The 22,518-nt window shown below is 37.0% G+C and overlaps 1 protein-coding gene across 1 annotated transcript in view; it reads left to right on the top strand.

The window, feature by feature from the left end:
- braf (B-Raf proto-oncogene, serine/threonine kinase) overlaps positions 1-22,518 on the top strand; it is a 319,102-nt gene that overhangs the window by 105,951 nt on the left and 190,633 nt on the right. The window contains exons 4-5 of the mRNA XM_028805204.2: positions 3,664-3,767; positions 16,672-16,774. Coding sequence (XP_028661037.1) covers positions 3,664-3,767; positions 16,672-16,774 — 207 coding nt within the window. The remainder of the gene's footprint in view (positions 1-3,663; positions 3,768-16,671; positions 16,775-22,518) is intronic.

Genomic DNA, 22,518 nt, shown 5'->3' with positions numbered 1-22,518 from the left:
TGAAATTGTTGATTTAACTGAATTTCTTTCATTTTCAAGCTAGTGCTGGGCGATATAGACAAAAATATTATCACAGTATTTTTTTTCTGTATTGATTGATTTCAATAATTTTCACAATATAGTTTCATATTACTGTTTCCATTTTAATCTCTCCATTTTCCATCCTAATATATTCCGAATAAACAAGTTAAAATACAAAATATTGATAAGCAGATAAGATTTATTTTTGGGAAATGGCACATAAACTATATATGTTGTGATAGACAGAGGGTCTCCGTGACCCCGTGAACCCTCAGACTCGACTCCAGACACCAGGTAAAAGTCCAAATATGAATATTTATTTTAATAATAAAGTGCACAAAGCACCCTCCTCTCCACAATACTCAATAATACACAATAATCAATCCTCCACACTCCCAGACGCTTTGCCACCCTTCCACGCAGCTCAGCTCGACGTCTGGGATTTCCCATAGTCCTTTTATAGTCCTGATCCGGAAGTGTTTCGCCCTCTCTGTCCACGTGACTAGGAACACTTCCGGGTCATATAAAAACTCTTCTTCACCCCGGAGGCACGTCGTTTCTTCCTGTCGTGATCATGACACACCTCCGGGTTATAGGGCACATAAGAGTCCGACAACCTCCCTACAGCGACTCCTGGAGGCCCCCATGGTATCCAGCAGGGCTGTGCATATAAACTACAGAGTCCATGATGCCCTGCTGGAATTCGGGGCACGTTCATGCTGTCGGGAGAGCTCCTCCTGGCGGCCTGGGGGTGAGGGCCGGAGTAGAAAGCCGGCAATCCTTCACAATGTTTAACAATACTTTAAAAATTCTGGATTGTATTTGATATTCAAAATGATTGCACTTGCATTGCTTTGTTAATATGAGCTACTGTATCAATGTAAATAAACAGGGTGCAGAACAGTTTAACAGAACAAATACAGTATGTTAAATTGTAAACGTAATACAATACAGACCAAATCTGTATTATTAGCTGCAATAAATATCTTCCTCAATTCCCTATCACTTAATAAATCTCGGGTAGAACACTATATAAAATTTATTATTTTTGTTTTTGTGTTTTTTTTTCTTCTTTTATAAAAGCAGCATACATTTTCTCTTACAGGTGTTTTGCTAAAATTACTAGCCTGTGCACTGTCTCAGGCTTGGTTTATGCTCTTTTGTAGATGACAATGTTGGCTTCTGTACTAAAACCCCTTTCTGGGGGTGAACTGGTGGCAGGGATACAGAGGTAATGTTTAGCCAGGAGGCTTAATTTAGGAATTACAGTTGTGTGGATCTTCCACCTTTCCAAAGGACTACTTTCACTGTTTAAACAAGAAACTTGGAGGTAGTTTTCCATTTCAGCTTCAGCAAATTGTTGGTCTGTGAGCCAGCTGCTGCAACAGAATGGAGTTTCCTGAAGAAGCTAGTCAGTGTATTCTATTTTTTTGGATGGTTCTGGTGCTCTTCCCTCAGCTTCTGCTGTTCTAAAAGAGCTGTGAAGTCCAGTAGCTGAAGTGTTGTGGCTTTCTTGCATTATTTATCCATAGCTCTGGCTTTCATGGCATCAACTTTCTCAGGTTTCACATAGCATGTTTTAAAACGAAGATCAAGGATGGATGATATATCCAGAAGGTCATCAATAGCAGTGTCATCATATTAGTCATTCAAGCAGCTGATGACAGTAGTTGTAATGATCTTTGTGAGTTCTCGGTCCTTATCCTCTGGCTGCAGGACCTCCTCACTGAGCAGGTGGTGCACAGGATTCCCAAATGATACACTCACATGATTCCCCTGACAGTACATCTGTTAAACTAACCAGTGGATTTAGAGCTTTGTGGACAAACTTAAGGATGTGGGCACGAGGTGTCTATTTTTCTATAATACCTTTGCAATGGCCATGTCCTGCTCTTGCACTTTCCCTACCATTTTTTGATGGGACCCCCATCATGTTAGAGATTCTGTAATCAGTTTATGTTTGGACAGATTAAACTCCAATACTCCTCTTGAGCTGGTGCAATATCTTTTTGCCTTTTCCAAAAACAAAAAGGAAGACTTTTTCTTGAAAAAGAAAATGTGCTGACCACTTTTTCATAAACACCTGTAGCGCTTTCAGTTCTTATCTCTTCCAGCTGTCACTGTAACAATAAACAAATTATATATATATATATATATATATATATATATATATATATATATATATATACACATTTATATATATTCATGTCTTATTAATTACCAATTAGCCTAGTAGTAGAAGTATCTCAGTTGTAGTATATTTTAATGTTAATATTGAAAATGTAATCTAAGCAACACATTGCAGTATTAATTAATTAATAACATTAATTTACTGATTGCTAGGTGCAGTCTATATACGAAGCACTGAAGGCAAAGTCCAAATTTTCAATGACACAGACTTGACAATGTTCACTGTGTTTTTCATAGTAATATACACCCGGTGGTCCTCTCTAAGCCGCCAGGATGATGGGGCATCCTCCAGCACCATAGTTTCTGCCGTGTGATCCGCTATAAAATACAGTTTACAGACATTTGCTCTGTGAATTCTATTCCACGTGAATGTAGTGAATAGTATGTCTTATGTAAAGTTCCGCTGTCCGACTCAACCATAAGTCTGTCATAGAATCTCACATCTTTTAACGCAGCCTCTGCTTTTGCCTGACAGTCATCATAAAGCTATGGAAGCTCTGTCTGAGAAAAATGTTTTCAGCCTGGGAGTTTAAACCTTGGGTCGATTACCTTCAAAAGTTTCCCAAAGCCTTCTTTTTCGACAACACTCACTGGCATCATGTCCTTCACCATCAATTAAGTGACCACGTTTTTGATGTCCTGATGCCTTTTTGATGTTTTACTATATGGAGTCATAGTAGCAAATGATGACACAATCGACTACTGTTTAGGAACAGCACTGCTGCTAGAAGGCTTGCTAGTCATATCACTCAAGGGATCTTTTTGACATTCAGCACATTTGACTGGATGGTATTATTTAAGGTGGTGGAATAGATTTGTTGTATTAGTCTTTGTTGGGATTTGTCAGCAGCATATCTTGCATACTAGCTTTATTTGTGCTTGGTCTGATTTGAGGTAGCTGAACTACTTCCAAACCTTTGACATTGTGAGCTTTCTTTGGTATTAATGTCTTCCTGAGCAATTAACAGATTTTCCTCCTCAGCTTCACTTACTGGGATGTCCTTGTTGCATGATATATTTCCCAAACACCTGACTACGTTGTTAATGTTTACAACATAGCCTTCTTTGTGGGTATTGGCAAATTTGAAAATCGTGATTGTCTGTTGTGCTGGCATTTTGCCAAGCCTACAAGCTGCGTGATAGGCCACAGGCATTGACTGTCACAACACATTGTCTTTTAAAACTTAATATGGGAATAAAGTTTTATTGATTCTTATAGCATACAATTATTATTATTATAGGCAAGTTTTTTTCCCAATCAAAATCGTTACATCACCCAGCACTAGTTCTAACCTAGGTGAGGAGATTCTGTGAGGCTATGGTATTATCCACCCTATCACCCTTCTACCCTATTTGAAAATATTGCAGAAAGAAATAAATTTAATACGTACTGTTGGGCTAAAACTTTTTCAAGGTGATATCAATTTCTTATTGACATTTGTTATTTTGCAGGTTCCAGCTCGAAGTGGAATGACAGTACGCGACTCACTGAAAAAAGCTTTAATGATGAGAGGACTTATTCCAGAATGTTGTGGTGTTTACAGAAAACAGGATGAGTAAGGGTCCCGTATTTTTTCTTTTTCTTCTTTCCTTAAAAAAAGAAAGCAGCCACTCAATATGGAAAACCTAATCATGAAATTATGTGACAGAGGTTTATTTGACTTGTGTATATTTTTTAATATTTTTAGAACATTGCAATATTTTGATGTTTCAGTTTTCTTTTCCCTACATAGCATAGCAGTGTTTTTTCAATATAATGCTTACTTATGCACACCATTTAATGGAAAGGTTATGTGTGGGATTGGGATGAAGTCAGAATACTTAGAGAAAACAAATTTTGTTTCAAGAGGCAATAGAGCGAATGGAGCTTTTGAGGTGGTCAGTTGGGCATCAAAGGCAATCATAGTGACATTGTGCCATGCTTCTTTTAAAACTAGGGGGCTCCGCCCCCTGCTCGCTTCGCTCGCCAACCCCTGGTGTTGGGAATGACAAAGAGCGTGATGTATGAATGAGATATAGAATAGTGTGAAGGTGTAGATGATGCAAATATAAAGCAAACAATAAAGTGTGTGGCACAGTGTAAAGGTTTATTGGAAAATTTCTTTGTACACGCCGTTTAAGTGTAAAAGGTAATTCCAGGTCAGAACTTGTAATGTCAATGAAGATGGTTATTGTTGTGATCAGAGTCAAGTTTGTCAGAGCTTAGAAAGAGTTGTGTCTCTCCAGGAAGTAATGGAATGACTTGGGTATTTATGTTTTCCACATTAATATTTTTTGGACATAATATAGTGCGTTGTGTTAAAAGGGGCATTTGGTCTAATGAGATTGCTGTTCCAAATCTGTCTGTAACTAAGTCGTCGCAGATAAAGGCTTGAGGAATTGTAATAATATGTGGGTGAAGTCCATCTGTATTGGTGAGTCTACCATCTCCCAGTTGTAATAAGCAATTGTTATGATCTGGTTCTGGACATCTTTTGTTTTTTACTAACTGTATCTTTTGAAAGCAATGCCAATTGTCTGCGTATTTTAAGGTGCACTGAACAATAGCTGAGCGCATGGCATGTGTAAGAATAGCTAAGCACTGTCTAAAATCTCCTCCTAATCAAAGTACCTTTCCTCCAAAGGGAATATTATTATTCATAAACGTTTGTAGAAGTTTATGAATGGTGTTGAGTAAGTGACTGGATGCCATTGTACATTCATCAATAATTAACATTTTTGCAAGACGGATGTCACGTGCAGTGCCACCGTTAATGTTCATAGTGGATACCGATTTGTAGGATCTAATGCAGTTGATAAAGATTTCACTTTCAGGTACATCGTTATTTAGAAGCTTCTGTAGATATTCAGGATATGAATGTAAAGGAGGCAGTCTAATTTGACCCTTTTGACAACAACGTGTAAATGTATTACTTGTATTGCCAGTTGTTTCTTCAGGGAAGTGAACTGAATGACAATAATCGCAAATGACATTCATTAATACCATACCATACCATACCATTTTTATTTGTTAAGCGCTTAAAAACACAGCATTACAACTGACCGAAGCGCTGTACAGTTAAAACAAGCAAGACTAAAAGCAAAAAATTAAAAAAAAAACAACAAACATTAAGAGAGAATTAAAACAGAGACACTAAAAAAAACAGGTCAGGGGACCCAATAAAACAGAGAAATAGCAAAAGGCAAGTGGGAATAAGACAGGTTAAGAATTAAAAGCCAATGTGAAGAAGTGAGTTTTTAGGTTTGATTTGAATGTGGTGACTGAAGCGGCCTGCCTGACCACTAAAGGTAAGGAGTTCCAGAGCTTGGGTGCACAGACAGAAAAAGCCCTTTCACCACGAGCTTTAAAATGTGCCTTGGGAACGGTTAGGAGCAGCTGATCTGCGGATCTAAGAACACGAGGGGGATTGTGACGATGGAGCAAGACACTCAAGTAGACAGGGGCTAGACCATTTAGTGCCTTATAGGTTAAGAGGAGTATCTTAAAATCAATTCTGAAACTAACCGGCAGCCAGTGTAGGGTTTTTAAAATCGGTGTAATGTGTTTGCTTCTGCTGCTTCCAGTTAAAAGTCTTGCAGCCGCATTTTGAACCAATTGGAGTCTCGAAAGAGTGGCTTTACTAATACCATATAGGCAGGAATTAGAATAGTCGAGCCGGGACGTAATGAATGCATGGATTACTGATTCCAGGAGGTGGTAAGGCAGAATTGGTTTGAGTTTGGCAATTCGCCTGAGATGGAAAAAGCAGGATTTTACTGTGCTGTTGACTTGAGCATCCATTTTCAGGACCATATCCATTTTGATTCCAAGATTGGAAACAGACGAAGTTACTGGAATGGGAGGAAAGTCGAGGTCAAGGGGTAGGGTCTGTTTGCGGTCGGGACTAAAATTAATTAAAATTAATGCGAATGAATTTTCCTGGTGTATGTTTTGCTTGTGCCGTTTGAGAGGCGCGTTGTTGCATGTGTAGTATTTGGGACGTGTTGTTTTGGAGCTGTAATCGATTTACCTGTGCTGTGTGAGAATCCCGTTTTAGCCTTCGCTGCCTTTAACGTATGTCTGAGACGGGAGGTGTTTCGTTTTGAATCCGTGCCTGTTGCAATGCAGTACTTTGATTGATAGATTGCGTCATGTGGATCTAGGATGTAGATTTGTGCATATTTGCGTTGTTGATTTGTTTCAGGGTGCACTGTTCCAATGCGATGCAGTATTTGTACACATATGCGAAAGCAGTATGGGCCATTGCCTTTTGGTGGCCTGATATTTACTCCGGTAGATGCAAAAGCAAATGAACTATTGTAGGATCTAATGCAGTTCATAAAGTTTTTACTTTTAGGTACATCGTTAGTTAGAAGCTTTAGTTGAGCTTTGCGTTTTTTGAGCCGAGACATTTTTTCTTCTAGAAATATGGATAAGTAATAAGGAGTATTGCACTCACTGTTAATATGGAGCCTTTTCTGCGGTTGAACGGTTAATAGTGCCTTATTGTAATGAGATCCACCTATGCTGAATAGTGTGAATTGTGTTTGGTCCCGTTATCCGAGCGGTATCGTTTTGTACCTGTGATCGTGAATTCATGACTTGTTTGTTCTTGAGCGTGAGAAATATGGATAAGTAATAAGGAGGATCGCACTCACTGTTAATATGGAGCCTTTTCTGCGGTTGAACGGTTAATAGTGCCTCATTGTAATGAGATCTTCCTATGCTGCATATTGTGAACGTGTTGAGATGACGTATGTTTAATACGGACGGTTCATTTAGAAATGGGGCTTTGTGTGTCATTTGTTATTTATGTTACTGTGGTCGTGGGTCTGAATCGTTGTTTTTGTGTACGTTTCGTGTGCTATGTCCGATGTCTGTCCCGTTTCGTGTCCAATGGGCTTTGTGTGGTGCTCTTGGCTTCTTTTTTTTTGTGTGCTTGTGGCTTGTTGAATCCTCCTCTTTGTGTGCGTCCCGTTTCGTGTGCAATGGGATTAAATCCTCCTCTTTGTGTGTGTCCCGTCCGTTGCTTGTGTGTGTGTGGGGTTTGGAGAAGGGGTTTGCGGTCTCTTTTTTTTTTGTGTGCCAGGGGCTTGTTGAATCGTCCTCTTTGTGTGTGTCCCGTCCGTTGCTTGTGTGTGTGTGTTGTTGGGGGGTGTTTTGCTCGTGCGGCGCTGTGTGCATCGCCTGCGTTTGACTCCTCTTTTCTGTGCTCACTCCTTTTTTCTGTGGTCTTGTCCGCCTCTCGCGGCGCTTCATTTCTTGGGGCGCCTGCACAGTACGTCTTTTTGCGGCTACAGCCCATGGCCGGATGTCCCTGCGTCCATCCGGTTTAGCATTCTCGGTTAGTAATGTGGATATTTATACATGTTAAAATGATATTGAGATTTTACTATTATTTGCTTACATATACAGTGGAACCTTGGTTCACGACCATAATTCGTTGCTTCGTGACCGAAGCAATTTCCCCCATAGGATTGTACTGTATGTAAATACAATTAATCCGTTCCAGACCATACGAACTGTATGTAAATATATATATTTTTTTAAAGTTTTTAAGCACAAATATAGTTAATTAAACCATAGAATGCACAGCGTAATAGTAAACTAAATGTGAAAACATTGAATAACACTGAGAAAACTAGCACTGCAATAGTTTGCGCAATAGCGCTACCAACCGCTGGCTAAAAACACCTTTTTTAATGAGTTTTAAGCACAGGGAAAAAAATGAACATTTGAAAAAATCCGTAATTTAATAAACCACCAAGTAAAGTAACATTGCAACAATGCACGCTACGTACCGATCACTGTAAACAGAAGTGAAAACAAAATCAAGCCCAGTGCATTCTTTAACTGCCTTCCTACCTTATGCGTCCAGCCCCCTCTCTCTCGCGCTGCCTATGTGTGTGCACGTCTGTCTCTCTCGTGCTGCCTGTGTGTGTGCTCTCTCTCCGCGCTGCCTGTGTGTGTGTCGGCTCTCTTGCTCGCTGCACAGGGAATGCACAGGGAGAGATTGAAAATGTACAAACCAATAGGGAAATTGGCTTGTTCGTATACCGAGTGTGTGGTCGTGAACCGAGGCAAAAGTTTGGCAAACTTTTTGGTCGTAAACCGATTTGTACGTGTACTGAGACGTTCGTGAAACGAGGTTCCACTGTAGCTGGATTTACATAGCTACTGTCTACCTAACCCTCCGATTATCCCCTTCTTAATTTAGTTATATCATTACATCTTCTGAAGGGTACGCTGGCCGGGTAAATGAAGTTCCGACCAGGTTGCTAATCTCCTTCGTGAGCCATAGCCACTGTGATGCTCTCTATGCCTTGTGTGACAGTGTGCTATATGAGGGTGTTCAATAATTTACCTGTGTGAATATCATGTAGTTGTGCTGCAGATCTGAACTTATCACTGGTGATCGGGATATGTCCTTAAATGCCACATGTACAGTTTTAGGTCATTTCATATCAATCTCTCAGAGAGAGAAAATGGCAAACACCAGTTACTATCATGTCTATGAAGGAATTGACAGATTGGGAGCATCATTCCACTGTTAAATTCCTACAAAGGAAGGGAGAAATCCAAAGGGAATCCATGATAGGTCGAGTACTTTGTATTGAGATTATACATTTTTGTAGTTTAAGGTGGAGCTTTGGGCAAGCAATTTAAATGCACTCGAGTCAATTGAAGATGACCCGCACACTGGTTTAATGTGGAAGAATCTTTACAGGAAATGTGCCAAAAAGTGGAGGCCATGATTATCGAAGATTGTTGTGTTAAGGTTACTGTTACAGACTGTGAACTATGCATTTCAGCTGGCACAGTTTCCTCAATCATCCATACACGTTTGATAATGTCAAAGGTCAGTTTGTGAAGGTTTCCGCAAATGCTGACAAAAGTTTAAAAAGCACGTCGCCAGGAATTTGGCCACAAAAACTTGGACATTCTTAGAGAAAATCCCACTGACTTTTTCTCACAGATTATTACTGAGGATAAAATATGGGTTCACTACCATGACCCTGAAGCCAAACGAGAGTCCATGCCATGAAAGCATAAGGGGTTCCCAATGCCCAAGAAATTTTTTGTGAAGCCATCAGCTGTAAAAGTCACAGCGACTGTTTTCTGGGTTACAAAGGGTATTCTGCTGTTGGAATTCATGCCAGACAAGTCAACCATCAATGGAGAATCCTACAGTTTCGCAATAAAGTAATTACATGATGCCATCAGACAGAAACATCATGGAAAACTGTCTGCAGTAGTGTTTCTGCTTCATGACTACATTAGTATAGCTTAACCATCCATCACACAGTTCAGACATGGCCCCCAGTGATTATATTTACTTTGAAAACCTGAAGAAATTCCTACATGGATTTCTATTTTCCAGTGATGATGACCTCAAGGAGGTGCTAACAGGTTGGCTGGGGAACCAAAATGAATCCTATTTCAAAGGGATTAAATCAATAGAGACAAAGTGTGTTTAAAGTTAAGCGGAATGACATTGAAAGTAATGAATTGAGCTTGACCATCAGGTGTTATTTTTAGGCATGCATCAATACCATTTTCCTCAGACCGAGTACAAATACCTAAACTTGTTTATTAGTATTCAGCAATAATGATACCATTGTACTGAGACTGTAGGTTAGAGAATAGTATGTTTTTTACGTCTATCACCTGTCAGCTTCACTGCTAATATCAAGTATAAGACTCATAATTTGGAATACAATAACTAAATAACTCAAATTTCTAAAGGAAAAAAAAATCAAAAATCCAATACGTTTAACATATATAAACCATAAAGCAAACCAACACAAGGTCTTTGAAAATGGGATTTAATAGTACAACACAGTGTTCACAAGAATTTGGCTAAACATAACAAGAACATTTCTCTTACTGGTATCCCATTTTTTCAACATAGTTAGCTCAGTGGTGTAACGGTATATTGATCAAAAGTCATTGGGGGAAACCAGCCACTGGATAGTTCTAGGACTCTTTTGGGATAGTAAGTGGCAGATTCTTTTTGATGAACAGAAGCATCTTTGCTTGTTCATCTGTAAGCTTGTTTCTAGTTTCATTAACAATTTATGGCAGTGTGCTAAATAATCTCTGACTCTGCATGGGGCTGAAAGGTATTTCCTTGACATCTGAGACAAAGTAGATAACCGCACGTTGTTATCTGACCAGAACTTTAAGTGATTTCTCTGAACAAAAAACTGTGGTGTCTCCGAGGTATATTCCAGCTGTATAGCAGCAGATACTGGAACACAGCTTATTGATACCACTGCCTGTTCATCTACAACCTCATTAAATATACACTCCAAACTACTACTTGGCTGGTCCTTCCAGGGACTTTTGGCAGATGCTGCATAATCCTGTCCAACTGCCTCTAGGCTACACAATTCTTGCAGCTCTAGCAGCATCATCTCTTTGGCCTATATGGCAGTATTGATGTTTGAAAAGAACCGATCATTATATCTATAACAGGAAACATTTTTTTTTCCAAATGATATACATGCCAGTTTTCTGTCAAATCAATAGACAGTTTTTGATACTTAAAGACACTTTTTATAAGTAATTAAAGAGATTGTTCCAAAATACTTCATATTTTAAGAAATTTTGGCAGTTAAAGATTTTTTTCATTTGCTGCCATGGAGAAGTAATTCATAATCATTTCTGTGTGCCTGTCTATATATCTTATCTATCTAGGTGAAAATGAAATATATTCCATTCAATTAATTTTTAATAGTGAGTATATGGAACATTAAAATAATGAACTGGAATAGAAATATGTGATATTTCTTAGACAAAAGCAAACATAGCATTGCTCCAGTAAAATAATCAATTTGAATGCAGAGTCATCAATATTGATGTAGACACACATACCAGTAAAACCAACATGTACGTTTTATGTTCAGTGCTTTGTTGCAGTGTTACAGTAAATAGCAAAACTCTACACCAATAATACTTCACATTATGAAGCAGTTCTTTTTCTGTTTAATTCTTTTAGAAATAGATGCATTGAATATTGTGTTTAGCACAGAAACTCACTCTGCATGTCTATAAAAATGTGTGTGTATTAAGTTACCCTTGAGAATTTCATTTCATTGATTAAAACACAAACTGACAACAGGAAGTTTATCATATAGAGAGTGTGACCTAGAAAAAGCAAGTAGTGGCATGTCCACACATCCTGCTTTTAACTGAGGTGCATCGCCTATCCTTTTAAATGGACATGCCTTGGATTGAATACAGCAACAATGCTGAATGACCTCTAAGTGGGAGTACACTAAGGCAGAATGCTTAAAATGCCAAAATATGTTACACCCTACTGTCATAACATCTGTAACACTATGCTATTCTGTCTGCCACTGCCAGCTGGCATGTATGAAAAACAAAGGAAAGACTTAGGACTCCAGAGTCATCAATGCCTTTTATCATATTTTTGGCATTGTCGCGGACCTTAACATTAACATAATCACTTGTGCATGCTAATAGTATCGGTTATAAGCATCTGGGAATTTTTACGAGAACAAGTACATGAGCACTTTATCTGACCAAAATCCAATATCAGTAATTGGTATTGTTGCATCCCTTCTTATTTTTATAGTCAGGGTAGATACATTTTTGAACACGCCTTTTAGATATTTTTATACTGCTATCTTATAATTCCTATGATCTTCTTCTATATTGATTGCCCTGGAAACCCCCTGACTCCAACCTCTATCAGGCACTGCAATTTTTTCTTTCTTTCTCAATACACTCATGAACCAATGGCTTGTATACACAGGACTTTATCCTCAAACGACTTCTCCATATGATCGTTCCATTGGTATGAGAGCTCAAGCAAAATGATGGTCCTATCTATTTCAGACCAGAATGACAAAGAGGACTTTAATGATTTATTGACTATATCCTGTAGAAAGGTTGCTGCCACCTAGTGTCCACCTCCACACCAAGGTCTATGGCTGTTCCTAGCAGACTACTCTTGCTGGTGCTGAGGACTTTCTGTCCACTCTTATCCCTGAAGCCTACGTAAAAACTCGTAATTCCGGGTCACCTAAAATTCCTTCGCACCTCTCCATTAGTGTCTTTTGTTTTGTAAATGTGTCAGTCAGCACAAGTAGCAAGCAACCTGCTATCCCATCCATCCATCCATCCATCCACCGCCCAGCACAACTTGGCCAAAAAGTTCTCCCAGCTCAAGTCTTTATCGAGCGACTCTCCACACTAGTGTTTAGATCTGACAGTGTATGTGCCCAAAAAGAAGATTGAATGTTTTCTCGTACCTTTGCTCGCATACTGAAGTGATAGCATGGCAAAGTTTGAATGCATTCTCGTACCATGGCAGAACTGGGAGAACTTTTTGCCCGAGTTGAGCTGCGGCTGTGGAGGGATGGGAAAGCAGGCCGCCAGTTTTGATCGACACATTTACAAAACAAAAGACACTAATGGAGATGTGAGAAGGAATATAAGGTTTCCTGGGTTTTTTCATAGGCTTCAGGGATTCTAGTGTTAATAAACTTACTGTAGTACTGTGGATACATACCAGTTATATAATAATTTATGTGTTTACATAATACCTAGTTACAATTGGCATAATCTAAATATTGCATACTTAGTCAAAAATAAAACTTGGTGGTAATGGATATAGTAATTCACATTGCATTTTCTTTTAATTGTTGAGATTTAGCCAAAATAAATAAAGAAAAGCAATCATTTTCCACTAGTTACTTAACATTCAGTTATTTTTTAAGAGTGTACTCAAATCTCATTATACTTTAGAAATTTTAAGCCACACTAGTGCCAGATGGAAGAGTTTTCTGCTTGCAGACATTCTCAGTTCAATTTTAAACTGTATTATTGTAAAAATGTTTTTTTAATCAATCACTGCATTATATAGACTTCTTCTACACATCCACATCTTCTGTTTCAGTTTACCATGTGGTAAATTTTTGGAACATACTTAGTCTTCAATTATATGCTGTCTTTTTTGCAATATGCACACCTTTTTATTATTTTTCAGATACTTATATTGTGGTTTTCATTTTGTTAAATCAGACATCAGCCACAACTGCTAGGATATTTAAATATTACATTTTTTCCATTTCCTATAATGACATTTGCTGTTTACTGAATTTAATTTTTGAAAACATTTTACACATGAATGAGTGCTATTTTCAGATGTATTCCTAGAATGGTTTGTAACCTGAGATATATAGATGTATATTTCATTCTGATCATTTTACAATTTATATCAGTGTCTGTCAGAAATCATTTTCAGGTAAGGTCATGAGAGCAGTATCATCCATAGGTGATACTGATATGGTTCTCAGAACAAAATACTTTCTAAGTTTCCACTGTACCTTGAAATCCTCTTTATGAAAATCACAAGGAGAACAGGGGAGATGACACACCTTTTGTATAGTTCTATATATCACTAAAAATATTTCAGGTTAATGGCAAAAATCCCAAAACACATCTTGCTCCACAAGTGCATGCACCAAATGAAACATGAAATAATACTGGAATCCCATACACTTTTGGCATCAGGTATATAATCATAAGCTTTGTCCATATCTGAAAGAAACAGCATATATAAACAGGACCAGCAATTTACTGTGGACATTCAAATTGGTATTCCAAGGATGAATCCTACATTTCTCTTTTTGATCTAATATTTGGCTGTCATACAATCTCTCTGTTACAACTTTCTGGCATATGTTATTATGTGATGGTGGAAATGTGTGGTTCCTTGGAAGGTGTACAAAACAATCTTGTTCCCTTCTAACCAAATTATCTCCTTTTTCTTTTTTTCTACATTTTTATAAGTGTGTCAGATATTTTTGTCTATTGTGGCTGTGTATGGAGTAGAAACATTGAAAGCTTTATTTATTAACAAGAGTCTGAGTGCTTTTCAAGTTTTTAAAGATGTACTTTGAAGAACTTCTAAGTGCTATTGCTATACTATCAAGCTGCTACTCCTGTCCATTAGGTAAGACATCAGATATACCAGTAGCCTTGGAATCTAAGGATTAAAGAATCTTCGTATTAGCTTTGAGTATGGGATTTATTAGTGCCCAGCACAAACTCAAATAATACTGTAGAATGCCCATTAGGGAGTGGGTGACCTGTAGACCTGGGTCCAAGGGACTGTTACTGTCTCTAATTTGTCTGTGACTTTATAACTGACCATGGACTCCAGAGTTTTATTTTCTTCAGGAGTGCTGTTTAGTTTAGTTTTTACTTCCTCTCCTCAGTTGTCAGCCGACCATTTCACAATTATAATGTAATGTTTAACTGTGCAGTTAATTTATATTTAAATGATTGTCGTTTGTGTTGTAGCTGTAAGCTTATTAAAGCAGTTTAATCCTGGACTCAGGGAAAAGCAATATACAAAATGGAAGTGATTTGAATTGAAAATTATTCTTTCTAATTCGTTCAGTCTTTCTTTTCAATTGCTTCACTTTCCTGTATATTTATTCATACCTGTTCTGTTCATTCCACCATTTTTTTTCTTCCTGTATTAGCATAAAAATTATGAAACTAAACACAGGTCATATTATGTTAGAACAAAGCACTTGGGACTGAAAAAATAATATGCTGTAACAGGAATTTTGTTACAATGGCACTGAAACGTGGCAAGGTTTTTGACCACGTACAATTGACAAAGATGACTGTGGATTGCAGAGCTCGATTGCAACATTGATTTTCTTTTGCTAGCATCTATAACAACAAGAAGTTCTGTTTTTTTTTTTTTTATTTGTATAACGCCGCTAATGGTGTCCATAGGACACCGTCAGTTTTATTGGACTTCAGGGTTTTTTTTTCCCTTTCGGTGTCTGCCCCTTGAGTTACATAAATAAACATGCCCCTCGGGTGACATCACCTAATGGATTGACCACCAGTTATTTGTGGCTGTCGTCTGTTCTTCTGTGATTAACCCCTTTTGTTGTAACCCAGAAAAGTTTTACATAAAAAGACAATGATAAAAAGTTTAAGGAAATGAAGAGCTGCAGATTTTAATGATTCAGTATTATAGTGACTCTGTAATTTACTGACATAGTGCCACAATAACTTCAACAATAGCTTTACAGTATGTCTCTGTCAGGTGCTTTCAAAAAATTAAACATTTTAATGTTTAACAAACAAGGACTGTAATCAGTGGATGTAATATTTATATCAATTAAGTTGGAATTTGGCATATAAGAAATATATTTTGGCTACCATAAGCCTGTTTGTGCTTGGTTTTGAACTATAGAATATTGTGAAATGCTGTTAAAAAGATGTCCATTATGTATTCTATAATACAACACTTTATTTCCTGTTTCAGGATAAAATCAATTCCGTACATCAGCCCTTTCTCATAGGGCAAATGCCAAGCAAAAGTGTTTTTTAAAGGATGTATTTGCTTAGACATATATCTCGATACAGAAATAATAATAATTCATGTTCCTGTATGATCAGATTTTATCAATAGAATATCTTGAATATTCAATAGTGGAAAAGTTAGATTAACAATTTCCTGTAGTAATCAGGTTAAATCATCTTTGTATGTAAGCTTTTAAACTGGTAGTGGTCCAGTTAGTGTTTGTTTTTCATAAAACCATTAGCAGCCTGCTTTACAGAGTACAATAAATATTAATGATATTGTTGTATTGTTGAATAACTAGGGAGGTCTGAGAATATTTGACATCAAGAATAGAAAACACTGAGCTAAGGGAAGATCAAAATCAATTCTACCATTATACCATCCATTGTAAACTCTGGAGATTGAACTTATAAATCCCAGAAGGGTAGTTGTTTCTGTTGGAACCTTCACATCTGGCTTTACCATTATTAAATTGTTCTCATTCTTATATAAAACATTCTTTTTCAGTATTGTAGCAATAATATTTATATTTTGAGAAATTTAATGAAACTCTTCAACTCTTTTTGCTTCTTATAAGCTTATTATAAAAATTGTATAGTTTTAATGTAATACATTGTTAATACAAATTTGCCAAGAAAGACTATGAGTCTAGCATTAAATAATACTGTTTAGAACTTTAAAAATGTAATGAATTTATTTTATTTGTATACTGTAGCATTTGGCTTATTTACGAATGACCTAATACTGTATATTCAACACAGTTACTACAAGATGAGCTGCTGCAGATGCAGAGTTAACTGTTTACTTGTCAGTAGAATATACAGAATCTGGTTTTGCCGCCATGCTTACTCATTACTTACAGGGGTAGGATAGGAAGAAACCGCAAAATTTTGTACATCTTGCTAAAACCGAAAACAATACGTATATTAATTCTGACTTTTCTTTCAATCTTTAGATTAAAAGCATCAGTGGTTGCGTAGGGTCATTTTGTAGAAATCTCAGTATTAAAGGTCTGACTGCTTAACTCTTGAGTCATTAATTTTTATTTAAGACCAGCTTTTTACTAATAATGTTTTCTTCTATTACTTACATAGACTTTGTTTCCCCTCCATTCTAGAGAGAAGAAGCCAATTGGCTGGGATACTGATATTTCTTGGTTAACAGGGGAGGAGCTGCATGTGGAAGTATTAGAAAATGTTCCTTTAACAACACACAATTTTGTAAGTAGGAAATAAAATTTTAGCAAATTTTCTTTGATTTGAACCTGAAATATTGGGGATAATGTTGTGCTGTACTTCACATCAGGCAATTTTCCTGGCTGTCTGTGATACCTGGCAGGAAAATGAACTGGACACTTCTGCACACCAGCTGAGTTTTTTCTTATGCTGAAATGACACAGAGATGCTTGTCTTATAGCAAGACATCTGAAGAGAAAAGCTTCAAAATGATATGAAAGTGCTTCGGCAGTTTGTACTCATAAACCACCTAGAGCCACAGCCCAAAATAAATCCTGACTCATTATTATATCTTAAATATTTGTTAGGTAAAATACTCCTACTGCTGGTACCTTCATTCTGCAATAGCATCATTGTTGCCAAATGACATGTTATCACAGTTAATATATCAACAAAAATTACTGGATGGTCATTGACAAGTTTCAGAAATTTCTCATGAAATGTTCTTTTGAACACATGGAAAGAGACTGCAAAACAGGATTACGAAACCACTTTAAAGTTTGTCACATTTTTGATATTTTTTGTAGCAAGAATAATAATTGAGCTGCCAGCAATTTATCAGATTGTCAATTATAATATATAGTAACAATCTATTTGTTCTTCCTAGTATCGTCACATAGCTATTGTTAAGCTTGCATACATCATATTCTAAAACTTGCAGTGGCAAAGTCCTACATTGCTTTCATTACTTTCCTTTTACTAAATTCAGATCTTCTTTTTCCAAGTAGATTGTGGTGGGGAACCAGGACTAATTTACATACATCCTGTTGTATGTGATGACTTCACAGTATGTTAATTGTTTAAGGGATGAAACCCCACTACAGGTCAGTGTAGAGAATATTTATAGAACTTGATAAAAAGAATACAAATAACAGAAAGTCCTTTTTCATACGGTGTCATATAGCCCCAGGGAAAAAAAACAAGTTGCATATTCATAGGGTCATTACTGCCACACATGCAGCGCACTGTGAAATTCTTAACTTGCATGTACAAATCATTATGCAACATGCCACACCCTCTAGTGCTATTATTAGTAAGTATGACGAACATCCTAACATCCACCTAACTTCAAAACTTCTGTCTCTCTTACCTAACAATATCTCAGAAATATTTTGTCATTTTAAAGACAATCAGAATAAGGCAGTTTGTATTATACTTTTTAAGAGTATACTTATCTAAATCAATACACCTAATTGCTACATTCACAGTATTCATATGGTGCCCCTGAGAATCACCAGTTTTTAAATACAGAAAGTTTTTTTCAGTGCCTGTGTATAATGCAGCACTATTATACATAACTTTTTTGTTCCACCCACACTACATTCTGTGTATTATCAGGAGTATTATATAATTTGTATGATCGAATAATTAATGTGAGGTTTAAAGTAAAGGTTTTTAAAACGATGGTAAGACTAGCAATGGTGTATGGAACTAAGACATGGGCAGTAAAGGAAGAACAGGGGAAGAAGTTGGATGTGGAAAAAAGGAGAATGTTGAGATTAATGTGTGGAGTTACAAAGAAGTACAGAATGAAAAAAATGAGACAATCAAATGTACAACATAAGTAGGAGAGATATCTGAGAAAGTCCAGGAATGTACATTAAAGTTATATGGACAAGTGATGTGAAAAGACTATGAGTATGTGAGCAGTTGAGATGAAAATGTACTGGGGAGGTTAAAGTGAAGGTGGATGGATAAAGTAAAGGAAAATCAGAAGAAAAAGGGTGTGATTGTGGTTTAGAACTTAATTGTATGGAAGGGATTGATCAGGCACATTGACCCCACATAGAAGTGGAAAAAGATAAAGAGAAACAAAATTATGCATTGATTTTTTTGTGTGATTTATGTACCTCAACACTGTCTAATCATTGTTTTCTGTAATAATTGTTTATCAACTACGAGGATGGCATGAATGTTTGAACTATAGTTTAAGTTTATTGAAGCCTATGGTGGGTTTTTTACATCACAAGAAAACTATATACATTTGTTATTCTGCTGTCACAATTTTTTTAAGAGACATTTGTTATTTTATACTTTTAAATCTATTTAAAAAAATGCATCTAAAGGCCTTTAGTCTCATTAGGCTCATTAGCAAGGTAGAGGAAGGTAAGTTTTGATTTTTTAACACTAGAATTACCAGAGTCTACGAAAAAACTCGTAGATCCGTCCCACCTTAAAACCATTCTCACCTCTCTTTTGTCTTCTAAATGTGCCAATTAAGATGAGCAGCAAGCAGCCGGCTATTCCATCCCCCACCGCCGCAGAACGTCAGTGGCACTCTCCTGCAAAGGGCAGTCGCTTAGTGTGACATACTTAGCAACTCATTCCAACTAGTTCATAGGTAACACTGAAAAACTCAGAGGTTTGATTTTGTCTTTAATTATAGGGGGTTGGGCACTGTGTTCATAAGAATTGACAACCAATAAATGGTCATCCAACAGTACAATGCATATACAGTAATGTAGTAGCATGGAATAAGGAATGTAGGTGTTTTGGATCTTGTAAACAGAAGAGATGCTTACCTCTCTAATGTCTTGTGTTTTATGTACCAGGGCAAAATAGGGAGAAAGGTAAAAGGCAGAGATTGTGGCTGAAACATGTACAGCATGTGTGTCAGGCAGCATGTTATTGCCTGTCACAAAAAAGGCAAGCACAACTGTACTTGAAGGCACAGTTGATACATTTGACAAGCCCATCGATTTTCAGATGGTTAAATTGATGTGGTGTAGTGATAAGATCAGCAACTGCAGTCTGCAAGTCAGGCATACCCAGGGACTAAAGCTGGATTAGGCAACAATGGCTTTAGATAGATAGATAGATACTTTATTAATCCCATACTTGAAGCAGAACCATTTGATAGCTCTATTGTGCTCTGAAACAAGACTGAAATGGTTCCATCTTATTACAAGTTAAGTAACTGGTGAGTTGGGAGGCAACAATATGCTCAAGAATTTTAGAAGAAAAAGGTAATTGAGAGAGAGAGAGAAACCAAAAATTGTTAATATTGTCAGCATCAAGACCAGATTTTTTAACATTAGGGTTACAGAAGTTGGAATTATCCGATTAAAGCAGATTTAGGTAAGAGTGGTTGGAATGGGATTCTGTTAACAAGTAGTAGGCCTCAATTTACAGTTCAGGATATTAATAAATTTAGAAGAGGCTCTAAATTTGGAGAAGGAGCTGAGTGGAGAGGGAAGACAGGGAAAAATTGAAAAGAAGAATAAAGTTGTATTAGTTCATTTATTTTGGTTTTTAATTTTTTGACAGAAAAGGTGAAGGAATTTTTCTTAGTCTGCAGTGGAAGAGGTCATCAGGCCAGATACAGACTGAAGTAATGTATTAACTACAGACAATAACTTCCCCAGGATATCATGGCCAAGTTCTATTATTCTGCCATATTATGCATTTTTGGCTGCAGTTAGTGCATCTCTGTAAACCATGTGATGGTCAGAGAAAGCCAGAGCATGCATAGTGAGTCTAGTCTTACACAACACTCTCTCAATAATTATTATTATTATTATTATTAATGAGTCTGACAGCTGCTTTCATACAGTAGTTTGTAGTGTGGAATTGTACCATGGAGCCAAATGCTTAAAAGGGACCCTCCTGTGTTTTAAAGGAGCTATTTTATCCAGAGCTGACTGAAGGGTTAAAATGATCCAGACTATCTAATGTTAATGGAAAAGGGGAAGATCGAAAAAGATCAAAAATAGATCCAGCAAAGACAGAGGGACATATATTTTTAAGGTTTCTAAAAGAAATTTGTAATTTACTGTTAAGTGCATGAAGAGGCATTTAGAATGTGATAAGTGGTCAGAGAGGCCCAAATCAGTGCTTTGAGTGTTGCCAACAGGTAAGCCAGATGTACAGTCCTGGTCTAATATGTGAACACCAGAGTGGGCAGGAAAATTAACATGCTGCATCAAGTCAAAACACTCCAATTGGGATAGGAATTCATTTTTAAGCATACATGTAGGAATGTCAATATAGATATTCAAATCACCTACAAGAGCAACTGTCAGGGCAAAGTGATCTGAGTTAGTAGTTTGGTCAGATCATTTGAAGTCCCATTGTATTTTGGAAGACCATAGAGAACCATAAGTAAGATAGGACCAGATTTTGTTTGATTTTAAGAGGCAAACATGTGAAGAACAATGGATATTAAATAAGTATTCTTTTTATGTTCAGTTCAGATCTAAAAATTAAAGGAAGTCTGCTGCCTGAGCTGCAAGCTGCTACAGATTAAACATAACCAGATCGAGTCGCCTTAGTTAGATAGATTAGGATTTTGCCATGTTTCAGTTAAGCACCACATACCAAGTTTGCTGTCTGTAAAGAATTTAGATGGTATTTACCATTGATAAACCTTGTGAAGCAAGGCAATATTAGCAGCTAAGTGTCCATTGAGTGCAGATCCACATCCGGATTTTATTTCAGTGTAGTGTAGATTTGGCACATTAATACCCTTATTCTCAAAGATGGTGTCTTTCAGAATGAAATGAAATTCACAGTCACAGCGTGGCGACGTCTCAATCCGCATTCTGATGCCACAAAATACAAACGTCTTTTAAGGCAGTCCAGTCCTACAGTTTGCTTTAGATAAAGGGTTCATCGTGAGGGAATTTCAGCATAGTCTAAATCCAGTATGTATTTGAGAAATAGCAGGGCTGGCTAAAAACCAAAGCAGCAGAGTTAGTGATGTGAGCACTGACAGTAATGCTATGATGGTACAGAGAAAATGCAAACTGATGCTACTGGGTATTTGATCCAGTAAAAATACAGGAAAATAATATAAGATGCACATAAAAATAATTACCTGAGCTCAGGAGGTTCTAGTACACAGCCGTGCCAAATCAATAGATATGATCATCTTAGTGCCGTAAGTCTCCAAGCAAAGCTGATGGTAAAGTGCTAACTATCCACTTTATTGTTAAGAAATATCGCAAGAAATGCACAAGAAAGCCAATCACAGTAGTCATCAGGGCTACTATATGCCTGTGGTAATGCCTTCATTCACCTGTGGAATTCTACATCTCTCCAATAGAGACAGACGCATATAGTGATCTGGTATATTAAAGAAAACTGAATATTCTATTATATCATCTATTATTATATATGAGTGCATTGCCATGTGATTATGAGTGAGAAGTGTCCATAGGAAAAAAAAACTGATGCACATGGGACCATTCAGTTTGATAAACATTAGTAGAATAGAGATCTGTTTGATGAAATTGGTTCTGTATGTTGGAGAAATTCAGTTCACTTTATTATACATGCATTCATTGTCAAACAGACTTGATCCAATTTAGGTTCACAGGTGGCTATAGGAATCATCTTGCACACGGCAGGGAAAAAGCTTCTGCAATGACTCCCAGAAGTACACTAGTACCTTCCCTTTTTCAGTGTGCTTACCTGTAAATAGTTTCCAAACTCTGGTTCTGTGTGGCACCTACACTCATTCTTTGTTCATTATTTCAGACTACCCCAGATCTGAGAAAATTATTGCTTCTCTGGAGCAGTTCTCATTTTCATTTAAGAGTGTCCAGTATGCAGAAGAAAAGGTCCTGTTTAATCCTAAAATTATTTTTTCAGTGTTACACTGTCCTTTCTTAAAAATATAAATATGCTAATATGTTATTTTAAAAGATGAGAAGACCATCACACAACTTATTTATATAAAAGTTACATTTATAAAATCTATATTAACCTACTCAATTGTAAGAAGTATC

The sequence above is a fragment of the Erpetoichthys calabaricus genome, chromosome 1 (genome assembly GCF_900747795.2).
Source record: "Erpetoichthys calabaricus chromosome 1, fErpCal1.3, whole genome shotgun sequence".
NCBI classification, from domain to species: domain Eukaryota; kingdom Metazoa; phylum Chordata; class Cladistia; order Polypteriformes; family Polypteridae; genus Erpetoichthys; species Erpetoichthys calabaricus.
This window is presented reverse-complemented; position numbering and strand designations above follow the sequence as displayed.